Source organism: Scardinius erythrophthalmus (assembly GCF_964197995.2).
Source record: "Scardinius erythrophthalmus genome assembly, chromosome: 5".
Taxonomy (NCBI): Eukaryota; Metazoa; Chordata; class Actinopteri; order Cypriniformes; family Leuciscidae; genus Scardinius; species Scardinius erythrophthalmus.
Window position 1 is genome coordinate 5,611,374 of NC_138225.1, and position 25,837 is coordinate 5,637,210.

A 25,837-nucleotide genomic window follows, 5' to 3' on the forward strand; every position below is an offset into this window, starting at 1 on the left:
TAATGCAACGTGAAGCGAAACAAAACTGAATGATCAGATCCAAAATAAAACTTTTGCACCAAAAGTTTTGAGAGCAGTTCATAAGCCGATCTGGTAGGAATACATGCCACAATTTGTAAAAAATTTGCGTGCTTATGTATCACGGCTCCAGGGTTTGTCAGCGTGGTTGCCCTGTGTGTGTGTGTGTATTTGATTGTGGTCTCAGGATGAGTGTGTGTAGAAAGCAGTATGTAGGACAGCGCCCCAGCGCTCCCGACTGGAGCTATGGGCGTGCTAAATTTCTGCATGCATGATCAATGGCTTTGAATAAAGAGAACGAGAGAGAGGGGGAGGGGAAGGAATTAGTTTGAAAAGGGGGTTGAGAAAAGGTTGAAAGCAGAATGAGAAAAAAGATGAGACAAGATGCATTTATGACGAATCTGGACTAGCTTCGCACAGGCCTCATTATGTACCTGAATGGCAGAACAGAGGGAGAAAACGACTGATGTGCATTTGTTCTCATAATATGCAACTTTTATTCTGTTGCACTTGGCTGGCGTCTCAAACACTGAAGTTGGTTAATGAAGCAGGCACTGGAACGGTACAAAAGAGAGGAAAAAGCAAAACAAGAAGTTATGCACAGAAAAGATAAACAGAGCCATTTTTAATAGGGGGAACGTGGCTTGTTGTCAGAGGGACAGTAACTAAACGATTTTGAGTCAGAAGTTTAAAGCTCAGAAGCTTTTGTGTGTCGGTTTCAAACATCTACTTCAAAACCGTCAGAAGGACAGGATTGGATTTTGTGAATTTTATAATGCTGTAGCTTTTGTTTAACAACAAGTAAACATTATAAAGCCACACTGACATTCAGACCTGAGTCAACTATATAATGAAGCCTGAAATGTGTTCGCAAATGTTGTCATTTTATCCAATTTATTAATGATATTTTCTGTTACCTTTTATATTAGTAGGTATTTGCCAACCCAATGTGACAACTTACCCCGTATATTGTGACAACATGCAATGCGTGTTAAATGAAAAGAAACTTTCATAGCCTGTGCTTTTTTCCACAGTAAATGTTGATTGATTTAGCTTTGCATTATAAAATTTTACTATATCAATAAAAAAGTCCTATGAAACATGATGACGAAATGTTTTGCTCTATTTCTTCCCCTAGTGTGATTTTCTTGGTCATTCATCACTCCTGTGGCTCTTCTGACTGAGGTTCTCACATGCTATTGTTGCTCTGTAACCTCGCTCAACCCTGAGATCTCCTCCCTCATTTTGTTAAGTGGGAAAGGAGGCCTAACTTTTGACCTCTGTGTCTTTTCCTCCCTTGTATACTTTGACAAACTGCAAAACCAAAAGAGAGTAAAGTCACTATTATGGCTATAGATGTGCTACTTTTCATAACTTTGCAATACGTATGATTTTTTTTTTTTTTTTTAAATAAGTCTCTCATGCTCACCGAGGCTGCAAAAAAACGTAAAATTGTGAAGTATTATAATTTACCATAACCGTTTTTTATTGTAATATATTGTAAAACGTAATTTATTCCTGTGATCAAAGCTGAATTGTCAGTATTATTACTCCAGTCTTCAGTGTCACATGATCAGAAATCATTCTAATATGATGACTTTCTTATCAAACTTTTGAACTAATATATATATATAATTAAAGAAAGAAACAGTCAGTAATAAAATATGAACACATTCAAATTACAAGCAACAGCACAATTAAATATAATAGAGCAAAGACACAAATGAAATTAACAGTGCTTTTCAGGTAGGACTAACAGTAGTTTCCAAGGTACAGAAATGTAATAAAGTAGCCTAAGTAAATGTAAAATAACACTGCATAGTCATCTATAAATTAAACATCCTTATTAAAGTTGCAAAAGTTGTGTGAGTGATGTTTTCTTTGTCGTTTGATTAACATTAAAAACGCAGCAGGAATATTAGGCTGCTGTCACTTTAAGAGTGAATGTACAGATCCAATATACTGATACTGTAACATGCGTTTACTTTCTCAAATGTTTACGCACACTTAAGACATAACCGACTATGTTTTCTAGGACACTCTGTATTTTTGACATAATTTTATGTGAATTTGTCCACTCAAGTGCAAGAAGACGTGAAAGAAAACTTAGTTAAGTATTCGCGCACTGTCTGAGAAGCGGCTTTCTGGGCGTGCGCTTCAGTTATTCTGCAAGTAACAGAATAAGCTCCCTTTCGCATCATCTTGCACTTGAATAAATTGTTGTTTCACATTCATACATTGTTAGAATTCAGAAAAATGTTACCGGCCAACTGGCAAGTGACACAGTTTCATATACTCGCCAGTGGCAAGTTTTTTTTACTCGCATTTGGAGCTTGGCGAGTGTTAATTTTAGGCCCTTAATGTAAATGTTTACAGTTATGCCAGTAAACCTTAGCTGACTCAGACAGTTGAACATGTATCTGTTTGTTTAGTGATAGTTATATAGCTCAAAAGGTTCAATTTAGATCTAGGCTACCTGTAAATTTGATGTCAAAATCATTTATGTTGCCTAGGAGTGAACTTTCTGAATGGATAAGAGCAACCAATGAGCCAATCAGAAAGTAAGGGTCCTTCCAATCAGCACATAGATCACCTGAACACGATGCACAGTCTCTCCTCCGTCATCACACCTTTACCTCCCAATAATGAAAACACTTCCCATCCTCAGGGGAAGGCGCAGCACCACTGTCAGAAGGAAGAGAGGTAAACAGAACAAGTGCATCAACGCCCATTTCACAGTCATCAAGATCGCACGAACCTCCCATGTGATATCTCTCCTATCCGGATTACCTGAGTCGGAGATCCGCGGGCTGCAAGAACAGCCCGACCACCAGCCGAATATCTCTCTTAATCCTTTTTCCATGCCCCCCTCCTTCCTTCAACATATCACCACCATTCCTCTTCTCTATTTATAGGGTCACAGCGTTCCCTCTCTCTGTGGGATGAAGGGGGGTTTCATTCGAGCGTCACCCTGCCTGGTTAGTGAATGGGTTAGTGATGGGGGTCAGGACGGAGGACATGGGAACCCCCTACTGACCAGGGCACATCTATTTTTACTTTTTTTTATTTGTTTAACATCCGTCCGATCAGGTGGATCAGTTTGGTGTGCTCTTAAAGGGATAGTTCACCCATTGCTTTGCTTGCTGACTTGTTGCAAACTCGTATCACTGTCTTTCATCTGTGGAACATAAAAAGAGATGTTAGGCAGAATATACAAGCAGCTCTTTCCCATGTAACGAAAGCTTAAGAGCTGTCAAATTACAAAAAGACTGAAAAGCAGCATAAATGCATTTATTATTAAAAGTCATTATTCACTGAAAGTCTTGCTATAATGACTAATTTAATGATGAATAAGACTGTTCCTTACATGGCTTCAGAACCTTAATCATGCCAACAAATACATTTTCAACAAATGGCTATAGCTCTATACTGCAGATATTGAAATATTTCAATAACACTAAAAATATATCTTCCAGAACTTTAAGAGATGATTGACGCAGACAGGTTATAATAGGGCCCCCTTTCTTCCATCTTTAGAACAATAAAAACTATTGAGATTTCCCTTTTTCAGCCCAGCTAATGTTTGAAAACAACTATTGCTCAGTCCAAGGCCCAATATGCATCTAAGTATGTGAACACAAATGCCTCTAGATACACATCCTACAGACTTACCGTGAAGGAGGGAACTAGAGTCATATCTAGACCAAAATAGCATATATCATATCAAAATATCAGACGACTTCTTTTGACTTGGGCCAGAAAGCAACATCCACAAAGTATGCCTTGGCAACCATTTACTCTATTGTGGCAGTGAGGTTTGCATTGGGACGCACTCATCTCCATCTCCTCCAGGAGATGCAAAAACTCGATAATTATTTGAATATGAATATGCATTCTTCCCCAGTTTCTTCAAGTTGTTTTAAACTTTAAAAGGAGTTTGTGCCCTTCATCTAGAGACTGCTTTAACAGACTTTTTATTTTTGCCATTTTGGCTGCTGAAAAAGCCCAGACTTATTCAACCAAAACTAAACTTTTCATTTTTGAAAAGCCACTACTTCAACACAGCCTCTAAATAAACTTTTACATCAACCACAACTCAAACTCTAAATAGATTGTTTAGGTCACTCAAAAAAATATTTCAGCAATTACTCACCGTCATGTTCTTTCTTCCATTGAACACAAAACGACACAGGCAGAATGCTGAGCTGTTCTTTCACCTCCATACAGTGATGTATAGAACGAGGGGCCGTTGAGCTGTAAAAACACACTGAAAGCACTAAAGTAACATCTTAAAAAAAGATCAATGTACACTATTGTTAAAAAGTTTACTTTTTTTTTAAGAAATCTTATGCTCACCAAAGCTGCATTTATTTTATCAAGAATACAGTAAAAATATTATTACTATATTTAAAATAACTTTTCTGTGAATATGTTAAAATGTCAATTATTCCTGTGATCAAAGCTGAATTTTCAGCATCATTACTCCAGTCTTCAGTGTCACATGATCCTTCAGAAATCACTCTACTATGATGATTCGCTGCTCAAGAAACATTTATGATTATTATCAATGTTAAAAATAGCTTCAAATTTTTTTATACCGTAGGTAGGCTACTATATTTTTTCAGGATTCTATGGAAACATTTATTTGAACTAAAAAATAAATATAAAAAAATGTTTTGTCACTTTATCTTGTTTAAAGGGTACTAAAATACTATTTTACAGTAAAAATATTTAAACATCCTTTAAACAACTTAAAATATAGGATCAAATGCTGTTTTAGCAGTACACTCATTATCCAAGTCTTTTTAAGCCTCTGGTACTGTTCGTGTGTCGGTCAAAAACGGGCGAAACATTTTTTAAATTTATTTCAATGAAATAATTTTATATATTTTAGCTTGATAATGGTTTTTATTTATTTATGCAGTAGTTATAATTCATTTATTCACTTTTTGAGCATGAAAATGAAATTTCAAACTTAAACGGTCATACATTTTCAATGCTTTGGAGCACAGACTTCAGTCTTGTCTCTTTCTATAGAAGATACTTGGCAGATTATTGCTGAAATGAAAAAAAAGTTTTAAAAAGTGCTCTTGAAAAGTTATACAATTTTACATTTACTGTTATGAAAGATGCACAAAAATGCAATTTTTCAACAAGTTGTGTTCCAAATTTGAGGTTGAGGTCTCAAAAAATGAGCTTTCAGTAAGATTTTGTTTGAGCGCAAAACGTTTCCACTCAACCAATCAGCATGTTCAGCACCCAAGTCCCACCCCCAAAAGTTCCTAAACTTTGAAAAGGTACAGCCTCACAAGCAGAGACTTTCTGATGGGGACATTTTTACTCATTCATTTAGACCCTGGAAACACACCGAGTACCACCCTAGTTCCCTAGTCCCTGGGGAAAGTTCTGATTGGTTGACTCCACACAGCATTTTATTTTAACCACCATTTTTAAACGTCTGTTGCAGTGCGTGCAGTAATAGTTGTTTGCTATTCGAATCAACAATGGAGTTTAAAAAATACGACAGATGGACCGAAGACGAGGTTGAGGCTTTTTTATGCTTATATGCGGAATCCAGCGGGAACGGGAAAGTCACGCGCAGTCCTACGTCACTGGACTAATTTGCCTAAACTTCACGGTACTTTAGACTGCGGTGGAAATGTGGAAAGAAACAGGTCTGGGGGAAAAAAAGTTCCTGGGACAAATTGTTCCAGGTCATTTTGGTGGAAACGTTTTTTAAAAAGTTTTTTCAGGAACATTTTAACCTTTTCAAATCATGTTCATGATTGTGTATGTGTGTGTGTGTGTGTGTGTGTGTGTGTGTGTGTGTGTGTGTGTGTGTGTGTGTGTGTGTGTGTGTGTGTGTTCACACAGAAAGTGCCAAAAACCTTTACCAAGTTTTGTACCATTAAGTTAAAAATTAAAATAAAATAAAAAACTTAAATTTTCAGGCAAAAATGACTGATTAGCACCAGGGTTAAGACATAGCTTTTGTGAGTCACAGGCCAAATTGAAGTATTTCACTTCCACTGCACGCCTTCAACTGTATGGAAAAGTGCAGCGCACACATGCAACAAAACATCTCCTTTTGTGTTACACAGAAGAAATAAAGTCATGAGGGTAAGTTTCATTTCCGAGTGAATTACTATAGCAAATGGCTGTAATGACGCGTGTTTTTCTCAGTGAACGACAGCATGAGAGGTCACTGGGTGAATCTCGGCTTGTCTCTCACGGTGCCACTGCTGTCATCACAGCACACTGTAAACCAACACTCATATAGATCACCCCCCCCCCCCCACACCCACCCGCCTGCCACATCGACTCAGTTACACTCGTTCTTTGCTGACCAGCTGCACACAGATACACATACACACATACACCCCAGAGTTTGGCATTGAGCGAAGCAGGACAGCTCAGAAGAGAAGATCCCAATCATTGTTTATTTCATTCGATTTCTTTTCAGTCTCTTGCGAGCAACTTGAGTTCTGATTTTTTGTGAATGTGTTTCACAGTTTGCCGTGCAATTACTTTTTGTCTGTTTATCTGATCCGAACCGAAAGAAAGAGACAGACGGAGAGAGAAAGAGTGCAAAGAAATAAAATGCCAAGGGAATAGCGAGGAAGGCACAGGGACAGTGGCGAATTAGAGGGAGAAAGGGCCGAGAGCGAGAGAGGAGGGACGGTGCCGAACAGCTTTTGTGGGCTTTGTGAGGCTCAAATTGTCTCCTTCTCTGGGAAAGTGGAAACTCAACACCCCCCACAGGAGGTCTGGTTACCTGGTGAGAGTGGAAGAAAGGAAGAAAAACACAACGACGGAGCGAGGGAGGGGCGCAAAGGTGCCGAGAGAGAGAAACGGGAGAATAGGGAAGAGGAAGACAGGACGAATTGTTAACATAAAGACGGGATCACCGCTGTATGAATGAGTGATTTAGTAGCCTTCTGAGAACAAGGAGGGGTTTGCGCAGAAATATTTGTGCTAATGAAATGCATAACCTGAATTATTTTTATCATATGATGCTCACCGCATCATATTTGACATGCAAATTTCGAAGGATTTTAATTATCAAAAGGAACAAAACTTTACTGAAAAACCTGTTGCACACAATCTACTACATGCCTTTTGTCGTCTGAATTCAAGTTTATAGGGTTTTTTTTTAGAAAGTAAAAGGCATTTTGATATAATTGTAAAACTTCCTTCTCTAGCTCGTGGTTCACGTGTCTTCTTGCTGTGAAATCTGCACTGATTTTATAAAATAAACATATGAATAACTCTTATATATGATCATCAGGCTTTTGAGGAACGTTTATTTGTTCATCTCTCAATCATTGTATTCATTGCATTATGTGTTTCCCCCTTACAATAAAAACAACTGAGCTTTGATCATAAAACTAAGCCTTTAAATATCATCTTACTAAGACATATTATTGGTAGATATAGAGTGACGACTGATATTTATATGCATTTTATGTAAGTATATGCTATATTGTTATAAATATCTCATTGATTTACATTACAAGCATCAGAATTTCATCTTACTTTTTGGCCTTAAATATCAGAAACCACACAAAATTGCATATTTTTCTCAGTTTTGGTCTTTAAATAAAATTAAGATATTTTTATCCTTGCTATGAGCTCCATATACTCACTATATCAAACAACAGCCTGATGTATCAAATATGATATACACATATACTTTCAGATTTTGTCTAAAGGTTCAATAAACTGTTCTATTTTTCAATGATTTTTTAGAGTATGTTTGCATATGTTTACACATAGTTATAACACATGTCTTAAATGTACTTTGGATTCATTCACAGAGGAATCGATGGCTACAGAGTTGAATGGAGTCTCTTCTCCTCTGGCGCCCTCTTTTGACGAAAGGCAGAAGTGCTCCAGGTACATCTACAGTTATTTATTTAGCAGATGCTTTTATCCAAAGTGACAGGGATCTTTTTCTAACCTGCCATGTGGCAAAAATGGTTTGGTGTGTAGACTGGACTTTTTTGACTTCAACACCCTAGCAACCACTTAGAAAACCTTTTTGACCACACAGTAATGCCCTGGCTGACAACAGCCAGAATTTCGCACGCACCACTCACACGATCTTCAGAAAATGTCAAAATATTTTTCATAAAAATGAAATATTTAATTTATTGGAGTAAAATTATTGGAAATGTTGGCTGATTTAATGCCCTATATACTGTTCTCCAAACAATGCCTCATTCATTTGTATCATCAACAATGGGCGAGCACACAAGGGCAATGAGATCTGCACATAAGCAACAGTAAAACAGAAAATGCGTGCCCTGCCATGGATCATAAGACTCTACCCATTTGACCTTTGTCAGGATGTTATAAAAAAAAAAAAGGATCAAACAAATAATGGAGGCTATCAGTTGTGATCACGGGGTGTGGCGGACGGGTAACACGAGCATGGGGAGTTAACCGCTCATATTGCTATTTCTAAATTATTCTACGCTGCCATCCAATAAGCAAAAACATGCAACACATTTAACCTGACATAAAATATAAAACCATGTCAAGGTCAAAGGCTTAAATCAGAGGTCACAAATTGTGGGTTTGCCAATAATTGTTTAAGCTCTATTTTTTGTGGGGAAAAAGTTCACTAAATGAAAATACATTATGTAAATTACAACCAGAGAAAAAGAGCAAAATTTCAGTTAAATATTTCGTCATCATTAAGTGTATTCAGTAAAATAAAATATGCAAGTATACATGGCTCTGCGCACCAATAATTATTATTTTAATGGCATTGCAATATGTCAGGTATGAAAACACGATACACGATGATATTAAAGGCCAGGCTTAAATTCAAGTCCTTACTAAAAAATTAAAAAATATCTAAAAAAAAATAATGTCCCCCTGTGGTGAACATCCAGCTTATAATGTTGTTTATATGTCTATGTGGTGTTTTTAATATGCTTTAAGGCAAGCCATGTGTAAATTCATAAGTCGTCTCCATTGCTGAGTATTTTCTCCTTAAAACTGCAGTGAATCAAAGACAGTCTCAAAAACACGCTTTGAAATCGCTGGTGTTTCTGATGTCACAAACTACCTTGTAACCAATCAGATCAATGTGTGATCGTCAACAAGTGGATCTCTGAGCTGGTGTGAGTGAGTGGAGGCGGGGCTCATTTGCATATTCATAGAACCACGTATACTAAATGAGGCAAGGGTGTAGAGTTACATTCAAGCTATTTTAAGGCATAAAGTTTTGTTTTTTTTTCAAGGGAAAAAACATTTAAATATGTAATTTTGGTGATTGAAGATGAGTTTTAAGTGATTTTACTACAGGGGGACTTTAACGGGATCCTGCTCTGTTTCCATCCACCAAGGGAGGGATTCTTGGACTAAAAGTTTAAAGACCCCTGCCTGTAGAGGAAACCGCAGTAACAAACACTTTCCAACAGATGTCAGCAAGCATGCAAAAGAAATCAGCAGAAGAAAAAGGCAGTGAAGTCCATATCCTCATTTAACCCCACACATAAGCTGTGTCCCAATTCAGAGGCTGCATCCTTCGAAGGACGTGTACTTCAAACACCACGTCTACAAAGGTCGGCGTTGTTAAACAGGACGGTCTAGCCTACGGAGGACTGCTCTTGTTGCCTAACAACTGTGTCAGCTACCATTGATGAGCAGCAATAACGTTTGTACTAGACTTTTTTGAAAGTTATATTCAACTGTCTGAAGATAAAAAAAAATACAGGGTTTACAATCTGGTCCATTTTGGTACATAATAAAGAGTATGCACTAAATAAAATTGCATCTTATTTCTACATTTGTATCATTAGATATTCAAATATGCTGAAATCCAATACTTGCATTTAAAGGGGTGGTATAATGCCCTTTTCACAAGATGTAAAATATGTCTTTGATGTCCCCAGAGTGTTTTCAAAAATTTCAAAAACTTTTAGCCTTTTATGTTCAAACCGGAGTCAGATGATGTCGATGTCAATGATGGAGAGACTCAATAAGTGGCAACATGTAGAGCAACAGGACATTTCTGAATGGTTAGTTGATGAATTTATGTAGCTTATGTGTAGATATCTTCTAGTCATTGATTAGCATATTCTGTCATGATAATCTATAAATCGTGTCACGGGGCGGGGTTTATGAAAATTTTAGGGTTGGTGATGTCACTAACCTGGGAGGAATGTGGTGTAGTCTCTACCAGCCATATGTTGTAGTCCTTAAAAAGCGATTTATTTAAAAGCAAATATCTCCCTTTGCTTTGAACTTTGAGCATTGTAACTTTGCAGATGTTGTTTATGCTCAAACAGCAACATTACACACTAACTAAAGTTAGAAAAGTGAAATCATAATCAACCACACCTTTAAAAATGTAATCTGGCAATGTCTCTCAAAAAAAAAAAAAAAAATCCTGTCATCAGCACGCAATGAGTTCTGGGGTTAGCTAGGCTGCGAAGGATCCATCGGTCGGTTGTCTCCTAAACTGAACAGGAAACGGAGGACACATTTGGAGGCTGCATTTGAAGGAGCCTTTAAATTGGCACAGCCTCCGTGACGCGGCTGTGGCGATTTCAGCCTTCGAAGGATGCAGCCTCTGAACTGGGACACAACTATACCGCTCCTGAAATGCTCCAGGCCGAGTCATGTTCACTTTATGTGATAACAGATAATATTGATGTGATTATGATAATAACCCTTTTGTCAGGAAGTGGAATAATGTTGATTAGTCACATCACTCAGTGTATAGCACCCTTGGCACCTGAAACTTTGTCCTTACAGTATTATCATTATTTTCATCCTGTTGTTGTAAAAACAAGTGATTCACCAGAATGTGTTTCTCTCCTGTATTCGGTTCAGTGAGAGTGAATAACACACGATAAACCTACTAAAACACACATGTTTAGGCTGCATTAAAGAAGTGTAATTCCAAACGCATGACTTTCTTCTCACAACACAACAGAAAATAAACTGTTGAGCTTGTGTGCTATATTCCAATATAGTGCTATAGTCTTCTGAACTCAGCTTTGACCGAGGAACAGAATGACGCACTTCCGCTCCATCATAGTTCTTAAATCTCATTCACATTTCATTTAAATATGATCAAGATTGCACAGCACTATGGAAGTAACGACAAACTTAACAATCTTTCACGACTGAAAACCAAAAAAAGGTTCTACATGGAACCATGTGGTTTTGGCAAAATAAAAGTATGCATTTGAAGTAAACAAAAATTTTAAAATTTAAAAACTGTGATGGATAAGACCTTCAGCAAATAATGACTTAAACTATGTTTTGTTACAAAAAGCTATCATATGAATTCAGAATATATGTGATGTAGTGCAAAAGTCATATGGACTGCTTATGCAAACTATTCCTTTAAATTACTGATTTCAAATGACAGTTTTCAGAACCTTACAGCATGGGTTATTATAGTTACCTAAAACTAAAATCGGAAGGAAAATGCAAAAATAAAAACTAATTCAAAATATGAATGCAATCTACAATAGTATCTTAAACACTGCCTCACGGACACAACACAGCAGCAATATTTAAAGGTCCCGTTCTTCGTGATCCCATGTTTCAAACTTTAGTTAGTGTGTAATGTTGTTGTTAGTGTATAAATAATATCTGTAAAATTATAAAGCTCAAAGTTCAATGCCAAGCGAGATATTTTATTTAACAGAAGACACCTACAGCAAACGGCCCGTTTGGACTTCATCCCTCTACTTCCTTCTTTAATGACGTCATTAAAACCGTTTTTTGACAAACCTCCGCCCACAGGAATGCTCCCTCAACTCGAAATTCGAAACGAAATTCGTTTATGTACTTGCGCACTTCTTCTAACTTACTGTGTTTACTCAGCTCTTAAGGTGATTTTCTGAAGTAAAACTGTGGCTTCATCTTTTGTGTGATGTACAATAAACTTTATTAAACTCATCAGTACATGTTTGATCATCATTCAGACAGCAGACTTGTAGGCTATTAACAAATAATGGATACATACAAGCAGATGACAAATATGTTATAATAACCGTAATTATACCTGTTTCATCTCTATACAGCACTCTGACTCTGTAGGCATTATTGTCTGACTCGAAATGAACACCGTTACTGAGAGTTTCTGATATTATCATCATTCCGTGAGATGAAATTGTCCTTATTTGCATTTAAAGGGCACACACTAAAACAGCGCGTTTTTCTGAGCCCCAAAAAATGACAATTTTAACATGCTGTAAAAAATGATCTGTTGGGTATTTTGAGCTGAAACTTCACATACACACTCTGGGGACTGATCATGAATCTATAGGTTGACATGACAGTGCTACATTTATTTGATGCATATATGGATTTTGTGAAATCAGCCTTTGTTAAAGTGCATTAGTCCCTTTGCGTTTCCTGTTGTGTTTACATTCCTGACTCGTTATTGGTTTCATTTCCCTGATAACAAGGGGAAAAATCATCTGTCAATCGATACACAGCTGCAACGAATGGGTTAATTTATTGAACATGCACTGGACTATAAACTTGAATTTGAGATAGTTTCATAGGCTTATAGTTTTAAATTAGTCTGATTCACCTGGATTGTGTATAAATCATATAATTCCCTTTGGATCCATTACAGATTTTGTTGCTCATTTAAATGTGCCAACAGTAAGGGTTAAGAGTATAGATATTCCTAATCATTGTATTTATACTCTAGTAAGATATTAACCTATAAAAAAGTCAATTTGACCAAAGTCTGAGTGTCGTCAAACTAAATTTAGACGTTGACGATATCTCTTATAAATGCATGGTTAAATTAAAGGTAGGATATGCAATTTTCAGAGAGGCTAATAGCGAACTAGCTTTAAGCATAAGATCCCACCCTCCCTTCAGAACGCCATCTACAAAGCCACGCCTCCTCTAAAACATGAACACGTACAGCAGGGAGCAAACCTGTACCACCTGACTGCTGCAGATTTATTTCGCCGTTCACCATTAAAACGCATAAATTCGAGTCACGAACCACTTCGAGTATAACGTCACGGTGGGTTTCTCTAACAAATTGCAGTAGTTATGACGTGAATTGTAAAAGGTGGCTGCTGTTTTCGGTGCTCGCCAAACGGACTTGCCGTTTATACTTGACGTGTTCGCCGTTGCACTATTCTTTGAAACAACGGGGCAATTTGGAGTAATTGTCCAAACCATCAAGAAGCAGCGGTGAGAAGTAAGGTACTATCGTAGATTTTTCCCTAAACTCTAGCGCGTCTACACATCGACGTCGACTGAGTCTAATTCTATACTCTAGCGCGTCTACACATCGACGTCGACTGAGTCTAATTCTATACTCTAGCGCATCTACACATCGACGTCGACTGAGTCTAATTCTATACTCTAGCGCGTCTACACATCGACATCGGCTGGGTGCTAATACCTGTTCCCCTAACTAGCTTACTTCCTGCGCAGGAATAATCGGCAAACAGACCTCAGCAAATGTCCTTTAAATGCTTTAATCACGGCCGGAGAATCTCTCGAGCAGTTCTCAGAGAATCTCCCCCAAGAAGAAGCAGCCGGATGATCTCAGAAAAATTCCATTGAGAATCCCACCAGCTAACACGAATACAACAGTTTTTATCGAATAGGGAGGTATGGCTAAATGATATTTGATTGGTTCTTCATATGCAAACCGTTCAGTTACTAGGCAAAGCAAACTTTGTTTTAATGATTACTTCATTGTTAATCACAAGGTTCAAATTTAGTCATCTGTCTAGTTTCAATTCCCATATTTGTTATTTTTACACTCACACAACCAAAGTAAAAGGGGTATGGCAACACAACATACAACATTCAAAAACAGGACAGAAAGTTTTAGTACATTGTGTTTCAAAGTGTTATCATGTTAGGCCTAAAAAGAGAAATAATGTTAGATGTAAGAAACATGGTTAGTTTAATATACAGTTTACTATTTTATCTATTAAAAATCCACCACAGTACATATGTTGACTGAATGTTTGTTTTTATTACAAAATAACCAAAGAATCTTGTAAAAACCCAGTAAACCTTGAGATTATTACTTGTGACGATAGAACAAAATATATGGATATGAGAACACGAATAAAACTAAATTAAACCACAATCTCTTAAATATTTTCTAATTTCATTTAACATTTTCATTTAAATTCATGAACATTTTATTGTTCCCTTATTTTCATTAAAAAGGTTAATTTTGTAAATGTAAGCGATTCATTTAGACAAGCGCAAACTGGGTGCCGGTAAGATGTCGGAACAAATGTACCAGTGCATCTTTGGCAGCGAAGCCGCGGGCAAAGTTAAAAAAAAAAATGCAGTGCAGACCGCCACGTGAAACGTGACGCCATCTTTGCTGTGTGCACCTTTACACTCATGCGGACACAGAGAGTATGAACCAGGCTTGACTCTGCATAGCATGAAACACGCTGATGACGTGTGATGTCTGCACAAGCAGGTGCGCAAAGGTATGAAAATACATAAGTTGACAAGCAGGTAGGACATCGTAGGTAGGACCATAAAATGTTCGTCCAATCATTGCATTCGGTCCGTATGCAATGATTGGACGAACATTTTATGGTCCTACCTTCCACAGATGATATTTATACACACACACACACACACACACACACACACACACACACACACACACACACACACAGCTAGATAGATATATAGATAGATAGATAGATTTAGACCACTTAACTTAGAGATTGCTATCAAGATGTAGAGACTTTCAACCAGCATAACAAAAAATGTTTTTGGAACAAATCACCTACCCTGCCTTTAACAACAGTAAAATAAACAATGCTTCTTGTGTCCATTGCTTACGACTCACCAAATATAATAAAAAAGTACACAGATAAAATTAATATTGCAGGAGTGTTACTCTACTTTAAAGGAAATATGGGTGGATTAGAAATATGGACAGATGACAGGCCATATTTCATCTGAAATCAGCAAAACAGTAGATGAAAACAATAACTATTTAACTTCATAAGTTCTTAAAGTTCATAAAGACAAGCACTGATGTTGGCTGACAAAGCACTGTCTCGAATTGGGGAATAGCTGATACATGTGCAAAGTTTGGCGGAAACTCTAGTCAGAAAGTTGTTAGGGATTTTGAATGAATTGTTTGTACAATATGCTGTTATCAAGCCAATTAATTAGATTCCACACTGTTTACAATGGAGCATGTTCCTATATTTGTGTCTCCCACCTTATACAGTGTTTTCTACACACCCCGTGTCTTTCTTCCATTCAGCTCTACTGGTTTTTCCGGTTGAAGAAGCACGTTTACAAGAGGAGTGGCCGTGCGCAACTCCTCGAGACCGCAGCTACAAGTGCTGATGAAAGGAAACGTCATTACCGGTCTGGCTCATGAATATTAATTACGCAATGTGCTGTTTGCTCAGCTGATTGGCCGAAAGGCAACGCAGTTATCAAATAAACGAATAAAAATCTGCCGAAGTCTTGCTTATGAATATTAATTAGTTTGCGTTAGTGGACACTCCCGGAAGGTAACCAAGGGACGTCAAATTAATATTCATGAGACAAGCAGTCGCAGTAGGATTCGTAAATTTGCAACCCGCCCTCCTTTCTTTAAAGTTTGAACTGCACACCTATAACCCTAAAGGACGCAGACGTGTATTTGAGCTTGGAATATATATATATATATATATATATATATATATATATATATATATGTACAATCTTATGGAATAATTTCTATCACTCTACAGGTAAATGGACATTGTTTGAACTTGTTTATATGCGGATTTAATATGCTAAATGATAACTTGCATTCTGTCTCCAATGTAAATATACTTCTATACTTATTTCAGTTGTTTTTTCAGTTTTTCAATATTTATTTTGTTAATTATTCTGTATAAACTGCAAAAATAGTGTATATTTTCCACCGCTGGAAATTATACAGGGTTCAAAGACAGATGGTTCATTGTAAGAGACACTTACTAATAAGTTACTTATTACCAACAGGTGTAGATTACTGTGCCCCTGTTATATAAGCTTTTATTTTTATTTTAGAACATAGGCCTATCTAAAATCATTAATAATGAGTCAACGACTTTATATAGCCTATATGCTTACCATCATTTAGCTACATTCATGCATATATGAAACCATATAAATGAAAGTTTAATGTTATTTATATTTAAATGTACATTTAATTCCTTCAATAATGGTAATGTTGTTGGTTATTAGTAAAGTGTAAAATGTTAAATAAAAAGTTAGTTTGAAGTGTAGACTACATATATTTTAAATTCAGACAAGCATGACAGAAATGCAGGTAAATAAATAATATTTAACCTGTCTGATGAAAAAAAGAAACCTCCTCTCTGGACTGTCCATTGGGATGTAATAAGCTCAGCATGCAAATCTGTGCATAATAATTTGCATACGTTCCTGGTGAGTGTAAACTGGATAGGCTATGCTGTGAACCTACTTACTTATACTACTTACCAGGTCTTCATTTTATTGGAGTGTCAAAATGACTGGATCTCAATAAGCGGAGAACGACTTGTATGCATTTTAATAATCTAATTTTTTTAAAGTGTCTCCATGAGCTGAACATGTTTCTCAAGAATTTAGCAGCTATAATTCTAAACATCTTGCATAGTGGCAACTCCAATACCGGAATTGTCTGATGACCCGGTTGTGCTGCTGACAAAACATCTGTCAACCATTAGCGTTACAATATATTCTGAGTATAACATATTTTCTCCAGCTATACATGTCATCTGACAATACTGGCTTGCTGTTGGACCGGTTTGTTCAACGAAGACAGATTTATGTCAAGCCAAAGTGAGCCAGTGAGCATTTTTTTTTCCACCTGTGGATAATGTTTCAGTGTTTTCGTTTGAAGGATTTTCTGTTGCTTATGGCCATTGGAAGTCAGAAAAATCTCATCTTTGCCTAACTTGGCTCACAGTCTGAGTGGGGATTTTGTCCTAAACACTCACAACAAGCCAGGCTCTAACCACTTGTTTTGCACTGTGAGTTTTGCACAATGATAAGAGAACATTGGCAACGGTTTCGAAATGTCAACATTCAGATTGCTCCAGTTCACTTCAGGCTATTGCAGCGTGTTGCAAATGAGAAATTTGCCCATGTGGATGGCATATGATATGATTTCAGAGTCAAACATCAGGCGGGAGTGATACTGGTCATTTATTGTGGTTCACGCAAGGGTGTGTAATAAATAGCCTGCAGAGAAACGTCTAGTCGCTTCTTATGTGAGTAACTCTAGTTGGATGGGAAAACTTAAAAATCTAGCCCAACCAGAGTAACATGGCCTCACAGAGCTAAACCAACTGGGTTGGCCTTTGTGTCTTTCCCAGAGTGCACTGATTTCATGAGTTTATGGCTGCTTTGAAGTGTTCATTCATTTATTCAGATCTCTGTTAGCATGCATAGCGCACATGCAGCAACAGAAATACACAACCTGCTTGCTGCCATCTTTGCTTTACTGGTGTGTCGCTGGTGAAAAAAAGATTTTTCTTTTATACACTGTAAAAACTAATTTTCTTAATCAACATTTTGTCTTGTTTAACATAGCACAAAATGTTTTTTTTTTTTTTTGATTAATAGTATTTCTAATATTTTTCTTATTTTATATTGTGAATGAAATGTATTTATAATATATATTTTTATCCTATTAGCAAATAATCTATAAAAAGGGCACATGAAAAAAAAAATCTATAACTATATTTACTGAGGTTTTGTGCTTCGCCAATATGGGGTGAGAAATATAAACGGTAGATATATTCTCTGAAAACATCTTATAATCTTTAACGATTTTGCTTAAGTAAACACATTTTATCTTAAGCGAGCATGTATTCTGTTTAAATACTAGAGGATCTTATGAAGGTGTGAAGGTTTTTTTTATATAAGGTTGTTATGGCATCCACCGATACTGACAAACTGGTAAAACTAACCAGGCAAACCATTGCGGTGGCAAAAGCATCTTCCAAGTTCCAACTAAAGTCCTAACAGGTGCTATGTGACAAATTTCCAGAGCAAGCTATTCTTTTGTTTATACTGAAAGCGAAAATGCTGAATGATACATAAAATTGTTGACTAAGTGACTATTTATTTACTTACTAAATCAGAACAGCAAACATAGAACATACAAACAAATATTTCCAGAGTGCACATTGATTAAACAATCCAAAAAACCTTCGACCACTTCATGGGCATTACATAACACTTTCCTTATCTCACTTGTACTGCATTTATTGATTCTCACATGTTTCCTCATAGTTCTGTTTTTTTTTTTTTTTTTTTTGCTAGTCACTAAAGTGAACAACACAATGTGTGGGAGAAAGAAGCACTAGGGAGAAACATAAATGCAATGCCACCTAATTTGAAAAAGGCCAAACACAGGAACAGAAAACTCTCTTATTAAAAAAACTGTTCTTATATATGGCTGACATTTAACGTACAGATTTTGTAATTACAATCCTATTACACACTTGCCTAAAATTTTCAAGTAAATCCTTTAGTGTGTCCTAAAATAGTACACCAAAAGTGTCAGGATGGTATGTAATTTCCACTGGATTTTCATAGTGTTCATCCATGTATGCTTTATGGACTAATACTACTAAAGATCTGGTTAGCATGGCCCCATAAACCCGTGCTTGTAGATGTTGCAACTACACCATCTGGAAGCATCTTTCTCCATTTGACAGTGATTCAAAAGTAGACATGTGACTAAAATAAATAATTTTGCAAGCAACATGTATATTGACATACATGTTGTCAATTATATCATCTAAAATCTTAATATATCATCCAAATTTGCTTCTCATGTAAATTAACACACACACACATATATATATATGAATATTATAATCTAATTAATTACATGATGTGCCGATTAATTACTCGAATTAATTAATTGCAAATTGATCACACATCAAATTTGGCTGAGAAATTACCCCCAAAAGATCATTTAAAGTCATTATTGTGTTAAATGAGAAAAACATCAAATAGACATTACAAAAAAGTAGCTTTAGAAATAAATTATTTATTTGATTCAACATAGAATTTACTACACATAAAATTTCAGGCTACAATGGCCATGATTTCTTTTCAGAAGCTGCATCTGAATTGGTATTTAGATATATTTACATGTAATTCCTCCACCTTGGTCCGCTCTGTGCGGGTCTCGAACCCAGGTCACCGGCGTGAGAGTCAGGTGCTCTAACAAGGAGGCTATTGAGATCAGAGGATTGAGGTTTACTCGCACAGCAACAACTAGCTGGCCTCCGTTACATACAGACCAAAATAGTTTGGTTACCAACATTTGGGATGCACCGATATGAACATTTTGGCCGATACCGATAACCGATATTCAATATATTTGAAAGCCGATAACTGAAATATTGGCCGATAAATCTAAATCCGAATTTATGGTAAAGGGATAGTTCACCCAAAAAATGAAAATTAGCCCATGATTTACTCACCCTAAAGCCATCCTTGGTGTATATGACATTCTTCTTTCAGACGAATACAATCGGAGTTATATTAAAAAAAGTCCTGGCTCTTCCAAGCTTTATAATGGGAGTGAATGGGTGTATGTCTTTGGAAGTCCATCAAAGCGCATCTATTCATGATTAAAGTGCTCGACACGGCTCTCCGGGGGTTAATAAAGGATAATGAAGCGATGCGTTCATGTAAGAAAAATATCCATATTTAAAACATTGTCGACTAAAATAACTAGCTTCCGGCAGACGGCATTTATATAGCGCAAGCTTAACTAGTTTTGACCTGATTGCCGCTCGTGCGGATTGATATTAAGGTCTGTTTACTCTTTCTTATGTTAGAAAAGAAGTTCCTGAACCAAATGGTATAAGAATCAGCAGGTGTTCTTGCGCTGAAACGAACCCAGATACGACTGAAATCAATGTTTAGGAATCCCACGTCCGGGCTGTTTTTTCCCAGCAAAAGTAGTGTCAATAAAATCATTCATTTTAGTATTTATCATGTTATAAATGAAAATTTGAGTATTGCATCTCAAAACCCTCGGTATAATCTATCATTTACAGCAGTAAACACACATGACCTATTTCTGTCATTTTTATGACTATGACTACTTTGATGTTCTTAAACTCATAATTAGATTCTGCGACTTTAGCCGGGGTTTCACTGGTGGGGTCACAATTACTCACCCTCATGTCGTTCCAAACCCGTAAAACCCGTTCATCTTTAGAACACAAATAAAGATATTTTTAATGAAATCTGAGAGCGTTCTGAACCCACATGGACCCCACAATGTCATAACCACTTGCAAGGCCCAGAAAGATAGTAAAATAGATTACTGTTACAATGAGTTTTGTGTTTTTTGAAGCTTGAAAATAATGATTGCCTTGACAAAATGGATGGACAAAAATTTTAATTTAGTATGTGGTGGTTTTCCTGATTGTATTGAAAATGATAATGAATATTGACATTTTTCAAGGTGTCATACTGAACAGAAATTCCAGTATCATGACCACTAATTAATGTCCTTTGTCAATAAGGTAAGAATGTGTTAAAACTAGCTATTTTCTACATAGATCTATGATTTGATTGAATATTTATTGGTAATACATTAACTATCGCCAGCTAAAAAGTAACTAGTACTCTGAGTAGTTTTTGAGAAGAGTAATTTGTACTTAAGTTACTTAAGTACTTTTTTTGACACCAGTACTTTTACTTGTAATTGAGTATTATTTCAGCAATGTAACAGTACTTGTACTTGAGTACACATTTTCAGTACTCTTTCCACCACTAAGACAATCTCCTCCAAGCGTGTTTATAGTAGCATCCTAAAGAAGTATATTTAAACCACTGAGATCCCACAGAGGTGTTTCTCTTTTGTTTTCCCATCCAGGTGCAGTGTGTAGCCATGGCTGCAGGGGTGGAGGCGACCACAAGGGAATTGGGCCAATCGCTCATTAACCCAGACAAACCTTCAGTTTCGGTCCCAGGAGACACAGAGAAGCCAGCGTTGAACCCGAAACCCCACTTCACAGCCAAACCATTTTCCCTGCAAAGGAATGCAACCGTCCGCCCGATCCGGGCCCCCAAAACCAACTTCAGCAGACAGCTCAATCGAGCCGCCTCTTCTGAAACGCTTCTGAACACCACAGACACTCATACTGGTGGTCTAGAAACATCAGACTCAAATGGCACTGTAAATGGGTCTGATCAAAGTGCAGCTCCTAAACCCGTCCCGCTCCGCCCAAAACCTGACTTACAGGTTAAGCCTAAGAGTCCTGACACAACTGGTTCTAATGGCCAAACTGGTCCAGACTTAAAGCTTGATGTAACTGCTGAAGATATGAAGAACGTTCAGCTCAGGAGCAGAGCAAAATCCTTGGGTTCTCGGGATCAAAAGATTCTCAACCAGAAGCCACAAGGAGACACTGATGCAGACCTCAAAGTGCCTTCACGATGCTGGCCAGCTCGAAACCGTCTCTCCGCGGATCTGACCTCCAAGTTCGAGTCACTGTCTCAGCCCGATACTGTGGGGAGAGATCCTGAAAGCAGCAAGACTGAGAAAGAGGAGCCGCCACTTTCTCCATCAGAAGTGTCTGAGTCCAAGTCTCCGGTGGAGAACGAAGAGGAGGGAGACGAGGAGCTGGTTGGAGGCAGCATTAAAAGACGAATCAGCCTCCTCTTCGATCGATCTGCTGCATCTCAGCGCAGGGACACCTTCAACAAAAGAGACATCACACCTGCTGAAATATCTATTGACATTAAACAGAGAATCCAGAATCTGAGCATGGACACGCCGAGGACACGCTTGCCGTCCACTGGTGCTCCTCAAAGGTTAGTGAATTCTCCTTTTGACCCTCAATAAGTATTTCATAATATCTGTGTTTTCTAAGCACAAAACATTTATCAAGGCTCAGTTGATAGAACTAATACTTGAACTGTCAATTGATCTTGCTCATCAACTTTTATGTCATGCATACTAAAGCGTGATTAATCACCAGGTCAGATTTACTTATATAGTGCTTGTCACAATACACATTGTTTCAAAGCGGCTTTACAGAAGATCACAATGTTATCTTAATATCTTTATGCCTTATAGTTGCATTTAGCAGAGTTATATAGGTGGTAATACAGTATAGTTTAGGATTTTACAATGATACAACCAATCAAGATGCTATATAATATATATTTCACTCTACGCTAGTATGTGTATAAATCATTTTTTTGTAATGATCATATTTGTTTATAAACTCTTGACACATCAGTAGCCTAGTGTTGCGAATGTCAATTTACATTTTTCCATGCATATTTCCATATTTTGTTTCACATCCTTTTTGTTTACATATTTAAAACAGTCTGAAGCAAAGAACATTTAGTCAGAACCGTGTAAGGCTGGAAGCTTACGCTGCTATTTTTGAAAGGCAGTTGAAGGATGACGTGTATAATTCAAATATTTATCCGACTCCAATATATTTAATCTGATTCCATTAAAGTTGTTGTTATTCTTTAACCTCTTATTCTTTAAAGGTTAAGGTCTTTCTTAGAACTGATAGGAAAACGTAGGATTTAACCTGAACGTTTAGATAACGAAAGCTATAATCACTTTAGCTTTCAACATAATCAGGCAATTTAAAGCAGGCAAAGTTATTTATTAAGTTACATGTTTAAATATACAGACAGTAGAATGGAACAACATACTGTGTAGAAAACTTAGTTGAAACAAATAATGCACTGTTGTGCAGAATAGGCCGTAAAAGCCTTTCTCCTAGTATGAGGTTATGCACCGGTGTGCGGGAGTGGCGGGGTTAAAGCCTTTCTCCCAGATCAACAGTTACCTTTCCTTCTTATACCCTGAGCAAAGCATTGTTAAACATTAGTAGAATACCAACACCAAACCGACCGACAGGAAACCAAAAGATGAGGCAAATGGGTGGAGATCAAGAGGGGGAGAAGAACATTAACATATTCTCCTCAATGCATGTTCAACCAACAGTGCCTAGATTGTACATTAGGATACTTAAATATCTCTATCAAAGGGTTCACCCAAAAATGAAAATTCTGTCAGTAATTACTCACCCTCATGTTGTTGCAACCTAAGAGTTTCGTTCATCTTCGAAACACAAATTAAGATATTTTTGATGAAATCTGAGAGCTGTCTCACTCCTCCATAGGCTTCTCTGTAATTGAAACTTGCCGGCCCAGAAAGTTAGTAAAGACAATGTTTAAAATAGTCCAAGTGACTACAGTGGCTCAACCATAAGTTTATCAAGCGACAAGAATACTTTTTGTGTGCAAAAAAAACAAACAAATATAACGACTTTATTCAACTATTCATTTTCATCTGTGTGGGTCTGAGTGAGTTGACGTAGTGTAACAGCGCAGCGCTTCTGGGTTGTACGTCAGAACGTAGGCTCACTATTGGTCGATGCTAGTCATGTGTGTGATGCGTGTGATGCTGGCCAATAGTGAGCCTACGTTCTGACGTACAAGCCAGAAGCGCAGCGCTGTAACGAAAGTCTTACGGGTTGGAACATCATGAGGGTGAGTAATTACTGACAGAATTGTCATTTTTGAGTGAACTAACCCTTTAAGTTCACCACCATTCATTTCAGTTTATAAGCTGTCAGATGAGACCAAACATGACATAGTTACATATTAGAACACACTAGTAAATAAACAGTATGTAGTTAAAAGCACATGTCCTGTGAAGCAAATGGTACAGACATGTCATTAAGGTACAAATGACCATCCTGTGCCTGGAGTGTCCCAACATTCCTCAATCATATTGATGAAATCCCTTGCACTAGATAGGCATTAGCATGCTGTGATGATGAAGGCCATTGTGCCACGTTTAATTCACATTAAAGAACAGTAAAGAGTTCTGATCATATTTGTTCAGCCCTACAAATGCTGGTAAATTACATGTTATTTTATTTAGTAGCCTAACTGTCATGGGTTGGATGGCTGCAATGAAGCGTACAACGATTACGACTCTTTAATGCAATATAGCTCAGAAAAAACGCAGGAGATCTCAGGAATTAGAATACAATCCCACACACAACGTTAACATAAATGAGATCAAACACTGAACAAAGGAAACTATGGCCTTATAAATACAGGGAGGTATAATTAAGGGAAAAATAGAACAGGTGTAAATGACAAATTAAAATCCATAGTAACTATGAACAGCGGGAACAAAGAACAAAGGGAATAGGAAACAACGAGAAACAAACAGAACCAAGACCTAAACGTGACACTAACATTTGTAAATCACTCAAATATTTTTTTTTCTTTAGAATTTTATCTCTATTCTAAGCAACACAAAAAAGTGATAGACAGTTTATCCACAATCATGCAGCTCTTTTACAAACTCAAACGTTTGGTTTTCTGTGATGTTTACTGACGTTTTCTACGTTGTTATCTAGCTGACTAACACAGCAATAATGTGTTAAAAAAACTATAAACCAATCTGCAACATTTTCCATCATATTCTATCATTTAACTAGTGTGTTTATGAATTTATGCTGTTTATGAATAATATAGCTGTGAAATTTCCCACTTGTTCCAACTTTTTTGAAAATTATATTTTGGGAAGAAAAAATTACATTTAATAAAATAAACAAAACAATTCCTACATTGAAAACAACAATAAGTAATTATTCTTGTGCAAATTTTTGCACACATTAAGTAAAATCTACTTAACTAAATTGACCACTTAAAGTTTGAGTAATTTTTACTTAATTGAAGTTCACTTTGCAATACTCTGTTTGAAATACATTTTACCCAAAACAGTATAACACTAAATGAAGCCATGCTTTTAAAGTGTATGCTTTATGTAGTACATCTCAGTAAATAATACAGTAGATATTGTGTAGACTACATATAGAAGAAATGTGGTACCCTCCTGAACACAGAGACCTTAATACTTAAGTACAAAATACACAATAACGGTAACATTCGTTGGATATTTTTTCAGTATGAATTTGCCATTTTGAGTTAAACTTAAAATAAACCCCAGATGTCACAAAACAGCAAGTTACTAAACCTAACAACAAAACAAAGCAATGATAAAACATAAAACAATGATAAATACAACTGGAAACAGTGAACATGCAACCTTATAAATTATTCATGCCCCACTGCATTATGGGAATACCAGTATCAGAAAGTTGAGTAGGTTTTACTGAATTTTATAATGCTGATATTTTTACTTTAATTTCTACAAGCTTAAATTGAGTATTATTAAAGAATTTACTTTGTTTTTTAAATTCTTGCCTGAACTAACGTATTCAGGTAAAAATGACATTTGTTTTTTCTCTAGTATTTACTTCACCACGGAATCACTTTTATCAGCAGTGGCGTTTTCTTGCGGAGGCCAAGGGAAGCCAGGCTTCCTCACTTTTTCAGAATATAATCGTCATTTAATAAACACTTTTGTTTTCACAGTTTACGTAATCCTTCTGTCATCTCCTCATCGTCTCTCTTCATTCATTACTGAGCGTTTTATGATGTGTAAAACAGCGCCCCTATAAAAGTGACATGGTGAATGAGCGTTGAAAACATGGTACTGCACCCTGTGTCTGTGAGGAGGCCAGGCTGAGTTGGCGTCCCTTAATAGAAAAAAAAGAATGATTAACCAATCAGGTGACGCTATTGTTACGACACTGCTCCCCTGTGATTGGTCAGGACAGTGTCAAGGGAAGCCATGAACTTGTTGGCATCAGGCCAATCACATCACGTTATCATCGTCAATGAATGAATGAATGAAATAGCGGAAGATTTGTGGATTTGTGTTGACATCTTGTTTAGCTAGTTAGCT

At 36.8% G+C, this 25,837-nt stretch overlaps 2 protein-coding genes across 4 annotated transcripts in view; one reads left to right on the forward strand and one right to left on the reverse strand.

Moving 5' to 3' along the window:
* msi1a (musashi RNA binding protein 1a) overlaps positions 1-15,377 on the reverse strand; it is a 58,924-nt gene extending 43,547 nt beyond the window's left edge. Inside the window, exons 1-3 of one of the 3 annotated variants that reach the window (XM_081366299.1) lie at positions 2,809-3,196; positions 2,612-2,703; positions 453-572 (exon numbers count right to left, since the gene is read on the reverse strand). The gene's annotated coding sequence lies outside the window, so the exon portion shown is untranslated. Of the gene's footprint in view, positions 1-452; positions 573-2,611; positions 2,704-2,808; positions 3,197-15,235 lie in introns of those variants that run through there. The other 2 variants (XM_081366298.1, XM_081366300.1) reach the window with 2 other exon arrangements.
* Positions 15,378-15,656: 279 nt separating this feature from the next.
* tnks1bp1 (tankyrase 1 binding protein 1) overlaps positions 15,657-25,837 on the forward strand; it is a 37,964-nt gene continuing 27,783 nt past the window's right edge. Inside the window, exons 1-2 of the mRNA XM_081366285.1 lie at positions 15,657-15,758; positions 20,912-21,852. Coding sequence (XP_081222411.1) covers positions 20,927-21,852 — 926 coding nt within the window. The 5' untranslated portion in view covers positions 15,657-15,758; positions 20,912-20,926. The remainder of the gene's footprint in view (positions 15,759-20,911; positions 21,853-25,837) is intronic.